The 15,884-nt window shown below is 51.5% G+C and overlaps 7 protein-coding genes across 7 annotated transcripts; 3 read left to right on the top strand and 4 right to left on the bottom strand.

The window, feature by feature from the left end:
- Positions 1–54: 54 nt before the first annotated feature.
- On the top strand, positions 55–2,400 carry C7974DRAFT_206588 (fungal-specific transcription factor domain-containing protein). The gene is made up of 6 exons (XM_046136873.1): positions 55–121; positions 205–582; positions 631–1,281; positions 1,328–1,541; positions 1,589–1,988; positions 2,043–2,400. The coding sequence occupies exons 1-6, from the start codon at positions 81–83 to the stop codon at positions 2,174–2,176; spliced, it is 1,818 nt and encodes a 605-aa protein (XP_045996527.1). The 5' UTR covers positions 55–80; the 3' UTR covers positions 2,177–2,400.
- Positions 2,352–5,036, top strand: C7974DRAFT_206586 (transketolase). The gene is made up of 3 exons (XM_046136872.1): positions 2,352–2,817; positions 2,869–2,978; positions 3,033–5,036. The coding sequence occupies exons 1-3, from the start codon at positions 2,624–2,626 to the stop codon at positions 4,943–4,945; spliced, it is 2,217 nt and encodes a 738-aa protein (XP_045996526.1). The 5' UTR covers positions 2,352–2,623; the 3' UTR covers positions 4,946–5,036.
- Positions 5,037–5,207: 171 nt separating this feature from the next.
- Positions 5,208–6,683, bottom strand: C7974DRAFT_206592 (inorganic pyrophosphatase). Its single transcript, XM_046136874.1, has 2 exons — positions 6,294–6,683; positions 5,208–6,245 (listed from the first exon to the last, which is right to left on the bottom strand). The coding sequence occupies exons 1-2, from the start codon at positions 6,435–6,437 to the stop codon at positions 5,397–5,399; spliced, it is 993 nt and encodes a 330-aa protein (XP_045996525.1). The 5' UTR covers positions 6,438–6,683; the 3' UTR covers positions 5,208–5,396.
- Positions 6,684–7,561: 878 nt separating this feature from the next.
- C7974DRAFT_414233 (Cerato-platanin) lies at positions 7,562–8,028 on the bottom strand (the record flags this gene model as incomplete). Its single annotated transcript, XM_046143792.1, has 2 exons — positions 7,562–7,917; positions 7,968–8,028. The coding sequence occupies 2 exons, from the start codon at positions 8,026–8,028 to the stop codon at positions 7,562–7,564; spliced, it is 417 nt and encodes a 138-aa protein (XP_045996524.1).
- A 1,530-nt stretch (positions 8,029–9,558) lies between these two features.
- On the top strand, positions 9,559–10,639 carry C7974DRAFT_206526 (Cupredoxin). Its single transcript, XM_046136870.1, has 2 exons — positions 9,559–10,142; positions 10,193–10,639. Exons 1-2 carry the CDS (start codon positions 9,772–9,774, stop codon positions 10,431–10,433), a joined length of 612 nt encoding a protein of 203 aa, XP_045996523.1. The 5' UTR covers positions 9,559–9,771; the 3' UTR covers positions 10,434–10,639.
- A 1,168-nt stretch (positions 10,640–11,807) lies between these two features.
- C7974DRAFT_206529 (uncharacterized protein) lies at positions 11,808–12,736 on the bottom strand. Its single transcript, XM_046136871.1, has one exon. It carries the CDS (start codon positions 12,548–12,550, stop codon positions 12,014–12,016), a length of 537 nt encoding a protein of 178 aa, XP_045996522.1. The 5' UTR covers positions 12,551–12,736; the 3' UTR covers positions 11,808–12,013.
- Positions 12,737–14,281: 1,545 nt separating this feature from the next.
- Positions 14,282–15,677, bottom strand: C7974DRAFT_313963 (uncharacterized protein; the record flags this gene model as incomplete). The annotated part of the gene is made up of 3 exons (XM_046138435.1): positions 14,282–14,763; positions 14,815–15,348; positions 15,401–15,677. 3 exons carry the CDS (start codon positions 15,675–15,677, stop codon positions 14,282–14,284), a joined length of 1,293 nt encoding a protein of 430 aa, XP_045996521.1.
- Between the last annotated feature and the right edge of the window lie 207 nt (positions 15,678–15,884).

Genomic DNA, 15,884 nt, shown 5'->3' with positions numbered 1-15,884 from the left:
CGGTTGCTACATAAAGATGGAACCTGCAGCTCGCATCGAGCATTAGCATTTCTACAACATTTCCCCACAAACGTCTCGCAATGCCCTCCAAATCACGTGGTTTGAGGACCTCGACGGGCTGGTAAGTCATTCGAAAGTAGAAGCATTGATGCTTTCTGCAACCTTTTGCAGTACATTGTAAACCGCGTGCTAAACATGCTTCAGTCTTGTCTGTCGCAAGCGCAGAGTGAAGTGCGATGAGACGCAGCCTCGCTGTAAAAACTGTACAAGAGTCGAACGGGACTGCGAGTATCCGCAAAAGTCGGCGACTCCTCAGCGGCCTCGCGCCCTGAGTGCCCGGACAGTCGAAGAGGCGCCAGTGATCCCCGGTAATCTACCTCTTCCAGGTCCCGATGCGACTCCTCTGAGTCTTCCTGTACCACCCGATGGTCTGAGCTCGTCTGCGCCAATTACCACGCAGTCTTGGATCCCGTTCAGTATTGATCCACCGCAGATTCCAGGCACCGCACTCCCGGACGACAGCTTCTTCTTAGACGACAGCCTATTCTCATTCGGTGACACCCTGACCCCTTCATTTGGCCCGTGAGTACGCAAAAGTGTCCTGCAAATCTTAGGCTTAATGTGACGTAGCATTGAGTGGTACGATCTCTTAGCTCAAGATGCCATAGACACCATGCAAGATCAGAATCCCAGCAATCGCTGGAACTTCGACTATTCTAGCTTGTCACGTCGACAGACTCCTCGACAGTCTGTAGCTCCGGATACTGGTCTTGACGATGGCGATGGGCCAGCGTCAGTAACGCAGGACCTAATATCTGAGCCTTGGAACACTGATACCCCTATCGAGCTGAAAGAAGATGAATTGATATTCTTCGAACACTACATTAACGTCGTGGCACCCATCTTAGATCTTTTTGATCCACTCAACCACTTTGCGAGCATGGTCCCGCATCTTGCTCTGCGCAATGTTGGTTTGTTGAAATCAATCCTGGCCGTTGGGGCTCGGCATCTCACACTTGGACAAAGCCACACTGACTTCAGCGAAGCCACCCTTCATGTTCCACCAGATACACCGACGTCTGTACATAGTCTCTCACCGAACGCTGCAAAGTTTGCCGAGCAGTACTACTTCGAGACACTACAATATCTATCACAGAACTTACTTTACCAAACGTACACTGGATCTCATGAGATACTGGTCACTGCCATCATGATCTCGACGTACGAGATGTTCGGGACGGCGGAAAACCCTGACCACTCCGCATGGGATCGCCATCTGAGGTAGGTATGCTCAACATGTTTGTAGATGTTAGCTGATCACATTCAGGGGTGCATTCTGGATACAACGCAACTCCAACACGAGCGGTGAATCGAATGATAGCCTCAAACGCGCGGTCTGGTTCTCGTGGTTGCGTCAAGATATATGGGCTGCTTTTCGCACAGGTCGCCCAGCATTGACTATACATCAGCCAACAAAGTCAATGTCCGAACTGACGACAGAGGAACTCACCACACGCATCATCTACATTACAGCCAAATGTGTACGTGCCTGACACCCAGAAGCTTCCACGGAACTGACGCATATCAGGTACAATTTGCAGCGACTCCGAAAGAGCAGAACATCACAGAATATATCGAAGCCGGTGCAACACTGATGCGAATGTTAGACGCATGGAAAAGGCGTCTCCCCCAGGCCTTCGAGCCGATACGCATTACCAACACTTACTCGACTCCAAGGTCGGCTTCCGATTCCGTGTCACTTACACCAATATGGATCCATCCACCTGCCCACGCTGCCGCGATACAAATGTACCACTTTTCACGCATCGTCATGGTTCTTAATCAGCCCTCAATAGGAGGCCTGAACGTTCATCAGACACGCTTCAAAATGCTACGCGAAAGCACTACCGTGATTTGCGGAATCGCTGCTGCGCAACAATCACAGAACCTACCTAGCGCTTTTGTCAGTTTTCAGGCTGTATATGCTGGTGAGTCACAGTTTACAATTCCTGCTGGTATTTGTACTGATAGGTAATGTGCAGCCGCCTTGTGTGCTGACAGTCAGGAGAAGCAGGCTGAGATTCTTGAGATCCTGGATAGAGTTTTGCATATCAGCAAGTTCCCTTCAAGGTCAATCTTGAGCGACCTTGTAAAGGTCTGGAGTGGAGGTGGCTAGTCATCGCTGCACAACAATCATTTGGCGAGCTCGAAGCGAGTCACTTGCATACCACCATGCACGTCGCAACGCACATCGCAGGCCCATCGAATGTCCACCCCCAGAGCATCCCCAAGCAACACATGTTCATATCTCAAGTATTTACAAGTTCACGTCTCGAGATGCGGGGTCATGCATCAAAGACGGGGACGGTAGGCTAGCTCTCCGCATTGCTCGAGACGAGCTCCAATCGATCTGCGCTAAGGCACCGCCAATCACAGGTCTCACACTCGTGAAGACTCGAAAGCATACACCTGTCGCATCGAGCGATCGTTGCGGCTTCGTTGAAAGTTATTGGCAACTGTCACCACAAGCAGCAACGATGTTGATAAATACAGACCAGCCAGATCTCTTAAAAACAACATCAGAGGCTTCAATTCAACACCCACTTTGCATATCACATATATAATGGCTCCTTCTCTCGAGTATTACGATGAGGTCTCACAAAACCTTCCCGTCAAGCCTGTCGATACAAAGATAAATGGTGTTCCAGCAGTCGCGGCCGTACAGCTCGAAAAGTGCGATCAGCATGGTCTCGTTCTCAACCATTTTCGCGCATACATCGCAGATCTTTGCCAGCAATTCAATGGTGGACATCCAGGGTAAGAGCCTCCGAAAGATAACTTCAAAGACATTGTTCTAACAGCATACAGGTCGGCCATGGGCATGGCTGCAATTGGAGTGGCACTGTACAAGTATGTGATGAAGTTTTCCCCCAAAAACGGCAGCTACTTTAACCGCGATCGGTTTGTTCTATCCAACGGTATGCTCATGACTGGAAGACAGGGCATCGAACACGAAAGCTGACATGTATCAGGTCACGCTTGCCTATGGCAGTACCTATTCATGCATCTCGTTGGTGTTGAGGAGATGACTACCGACCAACTCAAGTCATACCATTCCGAAAAGTATGATTCTATATGCCCAGGACATCCTGAGATAGAGAACGACGGTGTCGAAGTCACCACTGGCCCCCTTGGCCAGGGTGTCGCGAATGCGGTCGGTCTCGCCATGGCTACTAAACATCTTGCCGCAACATATAATCGTGAAGGCTACAAAGTTGTAGACAACATGACATATTGTATGATTGGCGATGCTTGCCTCCAGGAAGGTGTTGGACTCGAGGCAGTGTCACTTGCTAGTCACTGGAAGCTCAACAACCTGTGCATCATCTACGACAACAACAATATCACATGCGACGGAACCGCTGATGTCGCCAACTCCGGCGAAGACATGAATGCTAAGATGAGAGCAACCGGCTTCGAAGTTATCGATATCCTGGACGGTCACTCCAACGTGAGCTCGATAGTTCACGCATTGCTCTCCGCTCGTAACAGCGACAAGCCCACTTTTATCAACATCCGAACCGTAATTGGTATTGGTTCTTCAAAAGCTGGTACGCCAGCGACACATGGCGCTGCATTGGGATTGGACGATATTAGAAAAATCAAGAAGACCTCGGGTCTCAATCCAGATGAGCATTACATTCTGCCAGATGAGATGTACAGCTTCTTCGGAGATGTAGCCCCTCGTGGGAAACGCCTCGAGACTGAATGGCTAGAGACTTTGAAGTCATACGAACAAAGTTATCCTGAGTTGGCTGCTGAGTTCAAGCTTCGTGTCGCTGGAAAGATGCCCGAGGATTGGACCAAATTCATCCCAAAGAAAGAAGATTTCCCAGAGGAGCCTACTGCTACTCGCAAGTCGGCAGGTCTTGTTGGCAACCCTCTTGCTGAGAACATGAAGAACTTTTTGGTCGGCACCGCTGATCTAACACCTTCCTGTAATGTTGCGTATAACAAGAAGGTTGACTTCCAGTCGCCTGAGCTTCGCACGGCTTGCGGCTTAGATGGGGACTACACTGGACGCTACGTGCACTACGGTATTCGTGAGCATGCGATGTGCGCTATATCTAACGGTCTTGCGGCATTCAACAGGGGTACTTTCCTGCCGGTCACGAGTTCCTTCTTCATGTTTTATCTCTATGCTGCACCCGCGGTACGGATGGGTGCCCTCCAGGGACTGCAACAAATTCACATTGCAACGCACGATTCTATTGGTACCGGAGAGGATGGTCCTACGCATCAACCAATCGCTCTGGCAGCGTTGTACCGGGCTATGCCCAACGTTCTCTACATGCGGCCCTGCGACTCTGAGGAGGTTGCTGGTGCGTTTGAGGTCGCAATCGGGGCGACCGAGACCCCCAGCATTATCTCGCTGTCTCGACAAGTTCTACCTCAGTGGAAGCAGTCGTCACGAAAAAGTTTTGCAAAAGGCGCCTACGTCTTGGTTGAGGAAGAGCACTTTGATGTGACCCTCATCTCGACAGGTTCTGAGATGGTTTATGCCATGCAGACCCGCGAACTTCTGAAAGAGAAATTCAACCTCACCGCACGCGTTGTCTCATTTCCTGTTCCTCGCCTATTCGAGCAACAGTCTCGCGAGTACAAGCAGACAGTGCTGAAGTCCAAGGCCGCAAAGCTTACAGTCGTCATTGAAGCATACGCAGCGAATGGCTGGGAACGTTACGCAGATGCTGCCTTCTCAATGCGCAGGTTCGGTAAAAGCTTGCCCAGCAAGACGGCATACAAGTACTTTGGTTTCGAGCCTGAGATTATGGCGCCGAAAATTGAGGCGCTGGTCAGAGAAGTGCAGCAGGACGGCATTGAGGTCTTGAGGGGTGACTTCAGAGATCTCAACGGCACTTTGGGTATTGGTTTTGAGCACTAGATATGAAGCCGAGTTTTTGTCTGTTATATTTGTAAGCAATTTAGTTTTACACGTCACATTTAGTATCATTACAATCAATTCACCAATCACGGACCTTTGTAGACATCGTTACCTTCTATCGCGAAGTTTTTGTTGACACCTGTGGGTAAGGGCTACGTTCAGACGCATCTCGCTTCCGATACAATGCTTTGTCTGCATGGAATCTCGTGGTACTCCCACTCGGATTCGTCTATGCGACCCAAAAACCTCATTGTTGAAATACCTCTTTCCTTGTTGAATTTAAGGCTTACGTTCAATCACAAAGCCGTTGTAAGTAAATTGGGTTTATACACCATTTGCCATCATGCTGTTTCGGAGGAGTGCCACAAATCCCAGGTAGACTTCTGAGAAAATCGTTTGCGCTATCCTTATCCTGACAGCCATCAACCTGTAGTCTTCAGCTCACGCTGATCTAATCCTGCGCTTCTGGATTTAACAGTCGACCCTCTGTATTATAGAAGAACCATCTTTGAAATTTTCCTGGAATCTCAGCCGGTTTGCCAGGCCTGTTCATCTCTGGTAAATCAAATTTCTTGGTCACATCTTCACAGCTTATGTAGCTATCAAGTTCGCTGTCAGACGTCTGCGCAAACTTGATCTCGTTCGGATTGGCTTTGCCAGCTACCAATTCTTTCCAGAAGCCGTGACTCTCAGCAACTTGGCGTACGCAGAAGGTCTGGTTTTGGTATCCCTCGCCAATAATTGGCGTCTTTTCTGATTCAAAACCAGCGAACCAATTGTGAAAAGCTTGCATAGTTCCAGGGCGATACCTCTCGACGTCTTCGACAGAGTTAATGAGTTCTGCAAGAGGATCCTGCACGTCGATGCCCATCATTTTCCAGTCTGTCTCATTGTCGTCGACAACCGCAAGACCTCCAAGAATCTTGATTTGCTTCACTTGACCGTAGTAGCCGGGATCCTGACCGATGTCGAAGAGATCCATGGGATCGTTGTCACCAGGATAGCCAGTGGAACTGTGGTTGAAGTTCGGAGACTCCCAGGTTTGCGGGATAGATCCATACAAGAATGGGTGCGCCTTATAGGGCCAGACGTTTTCCCTGAAGCGTGGAGCATCGTCCATCTCGTCGTGAAAGATGGGATTGATGGGTTCGTCACGCTTGATCTCGACCTTGCCTGCCGTCCATCGAGGTATCTCGACGACAAAGTGCACGACAGAAGTATCACTAGCACTTGGATATGTTGGCACATCGTGCCATGGAGATATCGGGTTGCCATTCAACTCTAGCCACATGCGCCAATTCTACTTTTAAGTCAGTACCGCCGACGAACCCTTTGGGCCGTTACTTACCAAAGTGTTTCGGCTGCCACGTTCGCGAAGGCTTAAGGCTGAAGCATCAAATTTAGAGCATGGTGCAGGCTGAGGATGACGGAATGTCTGAGGGGTGGCAGCAGCGAAGCCCAGTAGCGCGAATTCGATGATATTTGCCCTCATGATGCCTCTTGCTATATTGTCCTCAAGTGGCAGATCCAACTTATCTCTGTAGGCTACTCCTGTACTTATGCATGATGAGTGGAATCATCTCATCTTGACAGAGCGATCGAGTGAGCCTGATTTCAGCGTTGATCGTTGGAATGATGATGGAACAGACGTCACATCGATCGATTTAGTGGACAGAAGTCGCGGCCAAGAGCTCACTGTGTCCTTCCTGACTACGCCGCGTAAGTGAGCGATCAGTGTAACTGGCAAATAGAACACTAAATGGCTACACGTGAGAAAAGCTCGTGCAATAGGCGTGCTTAGTGCCTACACGTGTGCTTGTATCATGGCAGCCGTGGAGAAGAACCCGTCCCTCGGCGCCAAGAGAAATGAACGGAAATCGGCGACCGGAAGTGATCATGACTTGTAAATTGGTGCCATAAAAGACGGAAGCCATCTTTAAGGACTAATAACATCTGGTTCATGATGCTGTGGAGCTGAGATTGCGCAAGAGCATCGAAGCACTGAGGTTCACGCCGGATGTGTGTGAAGGTCACCCTTTTACGTTAAACCAGGATAGCACACAGGTTCACCTCGTAACATCGATGATGCGGAAAGATTTTGAATTTGCGACGCTTCAATACACTCATGGAAGTTGATACTACTTATGCTGAGGTGGTACAGCACGCGAAGTGTAGTTTGTCCTCGGCACCGATACCGCTTGAGCTACTTTAGGCTATGTACTAGCGCGGAGCTAACATGTTGCACTATGTATGACGAATCCTGTTCACGTACCTCATCACCGTACCATTCATGGGAATCAGCAGAAAAACCCATGTAAATTCGTGATCTCAGCGCAAAGCGGCAGCTGCAAATAGCGGTTTCACCATCGATCTGCCTGAGCTCTGGCTCAGGCCAGTTCCGCCGTAGTCAACGCGTCAGGAGATTCAAGGACAGCAGTGCAGTGAAAAGCATGTAATGATTCGTATATGTATTATCGTTCGTAAGGAATGACTCGTTATCGTCAATGCATGTCCACGCTATGCAACCCATTGTTTAGGCAATAAACATTACGGCCTTTGGCCTCTTCCATCTCCAAGGAATATACAGAGTAGCTCATAACCTTCCATCAATGCAACTTAGAAGCCGCAGTTGCTGGTGGCTACCTGCGCGTACTGAGCCTCGATGCGACCGAGGGCTGCCGCCTGGCCGTTGGTCAGGTCGTCCATAGCCGCCTTAGCAAGGTTGAAACCATTGGCGGTGTGGTCGACAGCCAAGACATAGATGGTCTTGCCATTGTATGTGACGCCGTAGCAGGTACCGCACTGAGGAGAGTTCCAGCCCGCAACACCCTGGTAGCCACCGATACGAGGGAACGAGGGGACGTTGGCCTGGTTGTTCCAGCCGAACCTTGTGATGAGACCGTTTGCGCCGTCCGAGCAAGACAAGGCAGTCAAGGAACGGCTGCCGTCATCGTAGCCAGTGTCGTAAGAGACTGCACATGTTAGTTATATCCATCTTTTCAACAAATCCTTCATATCGTACCAGAGATAGCAGAAGTAAGGCTAGCAAGGCCAAGGGCAAATGCAGAGGTAGAGAACTTCATTTTGATGTCGAGGGGATTTTGCAAAGGATTGAGCGGGTGTTGATTTGTGACGGAGATTGAGGAAGCTGGTGCTGGATGATTGTAAAGCTGATAGTGAGGTCTAATACTTGAGGCCTCGTTCACTTTATACTCATTTACTCCGCTTGCCGTATACAGCTTCATTCCATATTTGCGTCATAGCAACAGTCGTACACGGCAACGATAAGCGGAAAACGAGGGAGATCCATGGGTTGGAATACGGTGTCGTGAAGCTAGCTGCAACCGTCGGCGCAGGTGACTGTGTGCAGGCGGAGCTTGAAGGCAAATAGAGTAGGTGAGCTCATAGCGTCGACGAACACGAGAGCAGATGAGGAGACGGGTATATTTTTGGCAGGGTAAGAGTGGGTCTCGTCTGCTTTGAGCTATGTAAGCGAGAGAATTGTCCGAGGCTACTGGGTGGGTGTTGGCTGGTTACATCCGCACTTTCTACAAGAAGTAATTTTAGACAGCGATCAATAAAGATGGTAGCGATGCTTTCCCTCGCGCGGATACAGTCAGGTTATCTTTGAGGTCAAAACGCAAATGCCAGTGCTGAAAGGGGTAGCCTCAAGGTGGACCCTGCCGGCTGTGGCGGGAGTAGCGTCCACGTCAGGATCCGATGGCACCGCGCTTGTAACGTTGCACTACCAAAGGGCAGTGCTCGAGCGGCTTAGAAGAAGGTCGGTATATAGTAGAAGCAGCGAGAAGCAGACGAGTGTGCTCTTCGTGTGCTCTTCGTGTGCGTCTATGTAGCAGCTGGGTACACCGCTGAAGGCAGGCCTAGCACTGTTAGGATGGACTGTTTTCACGGGCTCCTCTCGAAACCGTGTGTTGACCTGAGCGCTGGGTCAATGCAAGCTAACGACCACGTACTTATCGTACCCATAGCTAGTACCGGCATCTTCGCTGTGGTGGGGAGCAGTCAGTAATCCAACACGATGGCGGTGAGAATTTGGGATGGGTGAGGAAGTCTGTACGATTGCGCTGGTGGCGCGGCTGCGCGGTCTTCGAGCGTCACCCTCAGAAACACTGTTTGCGACATGCGAAGGGCCTTGTCAACGAGTCGGCTCTTCAGATGTCATGGGACAAACGGCCGTTATTGCCGGTGCTTGCGCTGTCAACGGGACAGCGACAGCAGCGAGGCTGGCGATTGTGGGGTTTCACGCGCTAGGAATGCTCTGGGAACGCGCTAGGAGGGATTCCACACATCTCGCGTCTCCAACGACAGCCGTCATCAAGTTTCATCCCCTTCGCAGAAACACAACAGATTTCAGCCGTGAGCTGTACGCGCTGGCATGATACCAGCCACACAGCAGTAACTCAGTCAGGCCTGTTGTGCCCAGGCACCTGTGGCTTTCCCAGGCGCTTGCCGCGAAGGTGTCCAATCATAGCTCCTCCTTGCATACCAAGGCGTTACTAGAAACGAGGTTCTAGGTAGCAAGGCATCGATTCTTCATGCCTTCGCGACGCCTGAAGTCTCGAAGTCGTTCCGCCATGGCCAACTCAGGCCGACATTGCCATCTTGGTGATGCTCAGCCCGGCGGCAAACAACTCTTATGTGATATAAAACCAGCTCAAATGTTCTCAAAACCAGAATCATCTCATCAGGCAGGCCCAATACTCTCTTCTCTTCTCTTCTAGTTCACAGAACAATCTCTACGTTTCACCACCACATTTACACCGTTACCCAAACAGGCTAAACTCTTACCTTCACAACCAATCATAATGCAGTTCTCTACACTCTTCGCCATGACCGCTCTCGCTGGTTCCGCACTAGCAGTGGACCACAAGGTCGCCGTTGGAACCAAGACCGGCGACTTGGTCTTCAAGCCTGACACAATCACCGCCGCCGAGGGCGATACCGTTACTTTCCGTTTCTGGCCCAAGAACCACTCGATCGCTCAGGCTGCCTTCAACTCTCCATGCGCACCTCTGAACACTGGCTTCTGGTCTGGCTTTGTGCCCACCACCGACACCCAGAACGTTGCGAACTGGACTTTCACTTATGAAGTGACAAACGCCTCGGCCCCCATCTGGTTCTACTGCACACAAGGCCAGCACTGCCAGAATGGTATGGTCGGTGTGATCAACCCACCGTAAGTCGGACCCTTAACATTATGTCCATCGTCATACTCACAATTTGCAGTGCCACTGGCCCAAGGACTCTTGCTGCGTTCAAGAATGCTTCTGCTGAAGCCAGCACCAATGTATCGCCTACCGTCCGGGCTGGTACAGGAGGCAACCTCACAGAGAGCTCTGCCTCCTCCACATCACCATCCGGCACTGCATCAGGGTCACCGGCATCTTCGACTGGTGCGGCCTCCCACATGTCTGGCAGCATCACCTTCGCTGGTCTCGCCGGTGTCTTTGCATACTTCCTGATGTAAGAAATGGATTTGAGTGGCAGACTAAACGATATACCCTGGATGAGAGAGACTAGTAGTCGTGAGCACTCGGTAGATCCGAGCGCCACGCACACGGGAGGTAGGAAAAGACAGCGTCTGGAACGAAAACTGTAATAGATTGTCTAGTAGTAGCAGGTGGTTGAAGTACATACTTACAATACATACCTCATGTGAACAGTCTTGGGGCCCTCCGAATGTGTGAACAGAAACCCAAAGTGCATCCACAGAGCCAACGCGACCTTCCGGCTTCTATGGCTGCAAGACTGAGAGCCAAAGCCACTGTCTTCTCGATCTTCCGACAAGTCACGAAGAGCACACCTGGATAATTCATACCAGATCAGTTTCTACCCAATGGTTATCATAGCCGTTCTACGAGCCGTCAAGCTAGCACAAGTCTTTTGCCCAACCATGACCCTGCAAAATTGCGGTGCATCGGGAAGTTCATCAGTAGCTCGGTAACATCCCTCAACAAGCAGTCAGGTTGTGCACTATCTTCAGCGCGAGATTCTATACTGCAGCAGCACTGACGGAGGAGGCTCTCACCCTCATCTGCTAGCATCATGTTTGATCACGGAAATGGGCGCATCAAGCTACATTGACGGACGAACCCCGAATCTGTACTGGGCTCAGTCATTGAGCGTTTGATTGAGTTCATCACTCTCGACGTACGCGCACACATTCTGAACCTGTGTATGTTGTGCAAGTTCCACTGCGCAACTGTCATAGCACGCGTCTGCAGGCATCACATCGCAACACTCAAGTGAACCATTCCAGGCCAAGAGTAACGACCTCGCGAACGCAATCAAAGCCTGCGCGTCAGTTGCCATCCGGAAGAAAGCAAAACACGCCCAACCTCAGCGCCTCAACAATCGCTCAACTCCCAGGACCATGATATCATCTCCCAACGATCCTGCAAATTTTCCGCCTCGAATCCACACTGCACACACGATGACGGAGGTTCTCGGTATGTGGAGGCTCAAATGCGAAAGCACAGACTTGCGGCTCTGGTGGTGTTGCGTCGCGCGGCCGTCGGGTGAGGTCGGGTGGAATCGGCTTGTGCGACGGCTTTGGGTGAGTGGACAGACCACCATCATCAGGAGAGATTTTGGCTGTGCGACGTCAGGAGTGGGGTGGAAAATTGAATGGTAAGGGGGGGTTGATTCGGAGTGATCACGAAAGTCGACTTTGGTTGTTATTTTATTTGATTGTTTTTACTGAACATACGGAATGTTTGCTATGGATGTTTATTGCTTTCGTGGCTTCGTAGCTGTCTCGAGGACAGTCTTGTTTCCAGTTTGTCCTGGTGCTTTCTCTCTCAATGCTAATCGCATGTGTTCTTCCTCCGTCACTTCTTGAGGGGTTGGTATTGAGCGTTCAAACTTTGCAGTGACGGTCTCCTCGTGCCCTGTGGTGTGACTTGTAGCGTCTTGTGCGCATACATCCTCCTTTCCCTCCTCGTCGTACCCTGTGTCTTACAAAGAAACGGTGTGAGGTGCCCTCGTCAGCCTCAAGCTGGTGGTTGATCTTCCTTCGTCATACATCTTCTTCGGTGTAGTGATCAATCACTGAACCTCGTAGATTTGCATGGCCCTCTCAAGGTCCTTGATGCTGCTCCTGTCGCCGTACGCTGCCTCGAGTGCTGCATTTCTGTCTTTCTGGCTCGTAGTGCGGGCCGACATGCCAGCGATAGCCCGCTCCATATCCTCGAGGCTAGATCGCTCGCCATAGAGATCCATGAGTTGCTGGTTCTTTTGCTCCTGGGTGAGCTCAGTGGGCACGTGGACGGCTCGGTTGGCTTCGTTCAGTGCAGTGGTGATGCTGTAGCCAATTTGACGGTTGGCAGCATCAAGAGTGACAGTTCGAGGCTTGGCTGGTTCGCTGGGAAGGTACACGCTGGCTGGAATGTACATCATGCCTACAGCCGCGACGGCCATTGAGGGGAGATACCATTTGGCGATCCTTCCAAGCTTGGGAACAGCCCTGGAGGCTGCTGCTAGCTCCTCGGTTGCAACATCGCCAATAGCAATAGCGTGGCGAGACCTTGTCGATGTAGTGAAGAGCCTCTGGCGAAGTAGTGGGGTGAATCGTGAGAAAGGCATGGTTGCTCTGGGGTTGATAGAGTTTGATGTTCAGGATGCTTTCGTTGCAGTGATATTTATATGTTCGATTTCGTCTTGGTGAATGCTCAACGCTTTAGCCAAGAACGGTGGTTGTGTCGAGTGTATTTGGGCGTGTGTGATGGTCGCTTGAAACAGTGTGTACTTCAAAATCGTCCAAGCAGCGGAGGTGTTTGAAAGTATATACTGGAGCCTCGTGCGGGGAAGCGTATGTCACGAGTAGGCTGTGCGATGGTCTCTCCACCCAGATTCATCTCCGCGTGCCAGAGTGTCAGGCCACGAATCACAGCACCCGACGTCACGCGAGAATGTATCGGATTGGCCACTTCACCGCATTTGGAACGCGGAGAAGCGTCACAGCCTTGACGCCCAGGCACCGCAGCTTCCGCGAATACCGTTAGAGATGCGCTGACGTAGAGCTTCATTGAATGTACTGCTTCTCGGCCGCGCAGATGCTGCGGCTACTGCAGCGGCTCTGTCTCGCGGCGTCTCTGGAAGGTCGAACTGACTCGTACGACACCGCGGCTTAACGTGTTTGAGCATCGGAAAGATGGGGGTAGACCCAGGGAGGCAAAGTGGAGGTTCGAACAGGTTAGCTGATCGTGGAGTGAGCGGGCGGCCGAACTGAGAAGGGATCGCTATGTCAGCCAACATCTGCAGGGACTGACCGGAAGCCTGCTTTACGACTGCAACACGACGTCAACATCATCGTGAATTCCTCCGTCTTCAACATCGTCATTGTGCTCCACCACAAACTCAACAATTTCAGTAATTTTCTGCAGCCGAACTTCTTCACTTCTTGAAGTTCGCGAAGAACGACGTCATGGGCCCATCCTGTCGGCCTACGCTCGGCAAGTTAAGTCTCACACCTTTTGCTCTTCCCCAGATTGTATCGGTGCGCTCGCTAGTTCCTAGCCCGAAGAGACGGCTCGTGTACGCGGCAGCAAATGGTGTTTCACGTGCTTATCGACCTCTGTTCTGACCAATAGGGGCGTGACACTGCCATACCTCGCTCTCGTACGGGAGGGTCCAGCACTGGAGTCGGCCGCAGACCTGGCCCCAGGGCCCAGGCCAGGTAGCCAAAACATATTGTTTGTGTTGTTGTACAACCGCATCCGCGGCCTATGCCTTCACGGAGAAATGGAAGCCCACGGATAGCACTTTCGGCTTTGAGGGCATGAACACGTATCCATTCACTCGGAACAGACGACCGTCGTTAGATTGAGGCTGTGCAACGAGAGACCTTCATTGGTCATCATACTATTCGTTGTATCTACGGGTATGGAAACAATGGGTTGTAACACCCCTGGCGGCTTATCAAGGTGAGAAGTTGCCGCGCTAATCAGTGTTACCTTCGGTATCGTCGCTGTCGCTGGAGCAAACCTGCGACGAGGTGCAAGACACTAAGTAGGTAGAACGTTCGGTGATGGTGACCCTACGCGCTGTCGTTTCTAGTGAAACTCGACGGGCCGAGCCGATGCTGGGGGTGTTGGCTATCTGTACCGGGGAGATCTTTTGCTGGATGTTCGATTGCAGGACTCAAGTGCGCGTGCGTTTCATGCCACCATCATTCTTCTTATGCTTGTAACAGAAATGCCCAGCGGAATGATGATACTTCTCCTGTGCTGTTTGCGACGCCGGAGGTAATTGTTCGGTCGCTTTCGCTAATATTTCAATGCAGGACGGCTGGACAAGGGGAACAGGATGCAATAATCATGACCACCTTTCACCACCCGCCCTCAAGCCTCCAGGACCACCGCCGATGTCGAAGAAATTGCCCTCGGGCGGCCCTCCGTAGCCGCCCATAATGTTGCCCATCCGGCTTTTGCCCTGACTCTTGGCATTTTCGACGATATGGCTTTTGCGGCCGAGTTCTTTGGCTGAAGATACAGAGTTTGTGATAGATGCCAGGAGGTTCACGAGCTGAACGTCTGATGCTTCTTGTTGGGACTCGAGTGTAAACGCATCAGAATCTGGTGGAGCGAGGATGTTGAGGCGCGCAAGTGTGGCCGAGATGCTACGGAGGATGGTGTGATCTAGCGGTAGTGATTGGTTGGCGTCTGGAGCCGCGCTTGGTGCGAGAGATGGGTCTGAGAGATACGATGGCGGTAGGGCGTTGAGATAAGCGCGGAGGAGCGCGACGCGACGACTTAGCATGCGGACGGCGTTCATCTTTGCTGTCAGTGACGAGAGGACTATAGGTCATTAGCATGTGCTACACCGAACGTTAGATTGAGTCCACGTACTCTCTTCGTCATCCGCGTCCAATACTGTCGCCTCGTCGATGGGAGCATCCTTCTCGCTGTCTTTCTCTTTCTGCTTTCCCTTTCCCTTCCTTCCTGCGCTCTCGTTGGCTTTCGAAGTCTCGGCTGCATGAGTAGAAGCGTCAACAGAGCCCTCAACAGCAGTAGCGTTACCTCCTCCGCGCGCAACAAAGTCCACGCTGATCATCTCAGCCTCGCCAGTCTCGACGGAGTATACGAGTTCCCTGAACTTGATAGCTTTGGCTTGGATAGCGCCATCGATGTCCATAGCCTTGTCGTTGGGATCGCTGGGTGCATTTTCGGAGAGTGATTCGTAAAGTGTGAGTGGCAACTTGCCGGCCGCGGTGGCCTCTGTGTATGTGCTCTCCGGGTGGAACAATAGGAGGATGGGTGAGTCGTTGTATAGCTCGACTATGCGCGTATGTATCGGTAGGACGTGAGGACCGGGCCCGGAAGCTGCACCAAGCGTGAACCAACCAACCAAGTCTAGTTGAGGCTGTTTGTGCACTTCCTTGACTACAGAACGTCAGTATAGCAGCGGAACAGCGCTCGAGGGGTGTCAACTTACAGTCTTCGACACGCTTACTGAACCAGTCGTCATCAAGTGTGACCTCTCCATTTGCATTGCTGTTCAGCTTTGCTTGGAAAGCCACCTCCATTGTGACTTCTTGACCATTCTGAGCGCCTAGAATAGCTCCGACCACTGGCCCTGACTGCTGTCGTAATGTGTGTCGTGATATACAGTCTGATATTGTGAGGAGTACAAGCGGATGGAGTTGAACGATGGGGCTGGTGTCCGATGCACGGGAAGTCGAAAGCAGCGGGTTTTCTGCGGTTGTCGACATGGTTGCGATAATAGCCGACTTATGGGTGGAATTCGAGCGGCGAATACCGCAGGATAGTGGTTGTTTTGGAGCCTCGTAACGGTGAGCGGCGTTGAAGGCAACCGCGGGGAGCTTGCAATGAGCTCCGACTCGCCGCTCTGGGCCCCACTCTACCCCGCACGTGACCGCGCGTGTTGGTCGAGCTGCGGACTGTCACTTTCCAGTGTC

This window comes from Boeremia exigua (genome assembly GCF_020726555.1).
Source record: "Boeremia exigua strain MPI-SDFR-AT-0100 chromosome Unknown C7974scaffold_7, whole genome shotgun sequence".
In the NCBI taxonomy this organism is placed as follows: domain Eukaryota; kingdom Fungi; phylum Ascomycota; class Dothideomycetes; order Pleosporales; family Didymellaceae; genus Boeremia; species Boeremia exigua.
Note: the sequence above shows the minus strand (reverse complement) of the source record. Positions and strands in the feature narration are given on the sequence as shown.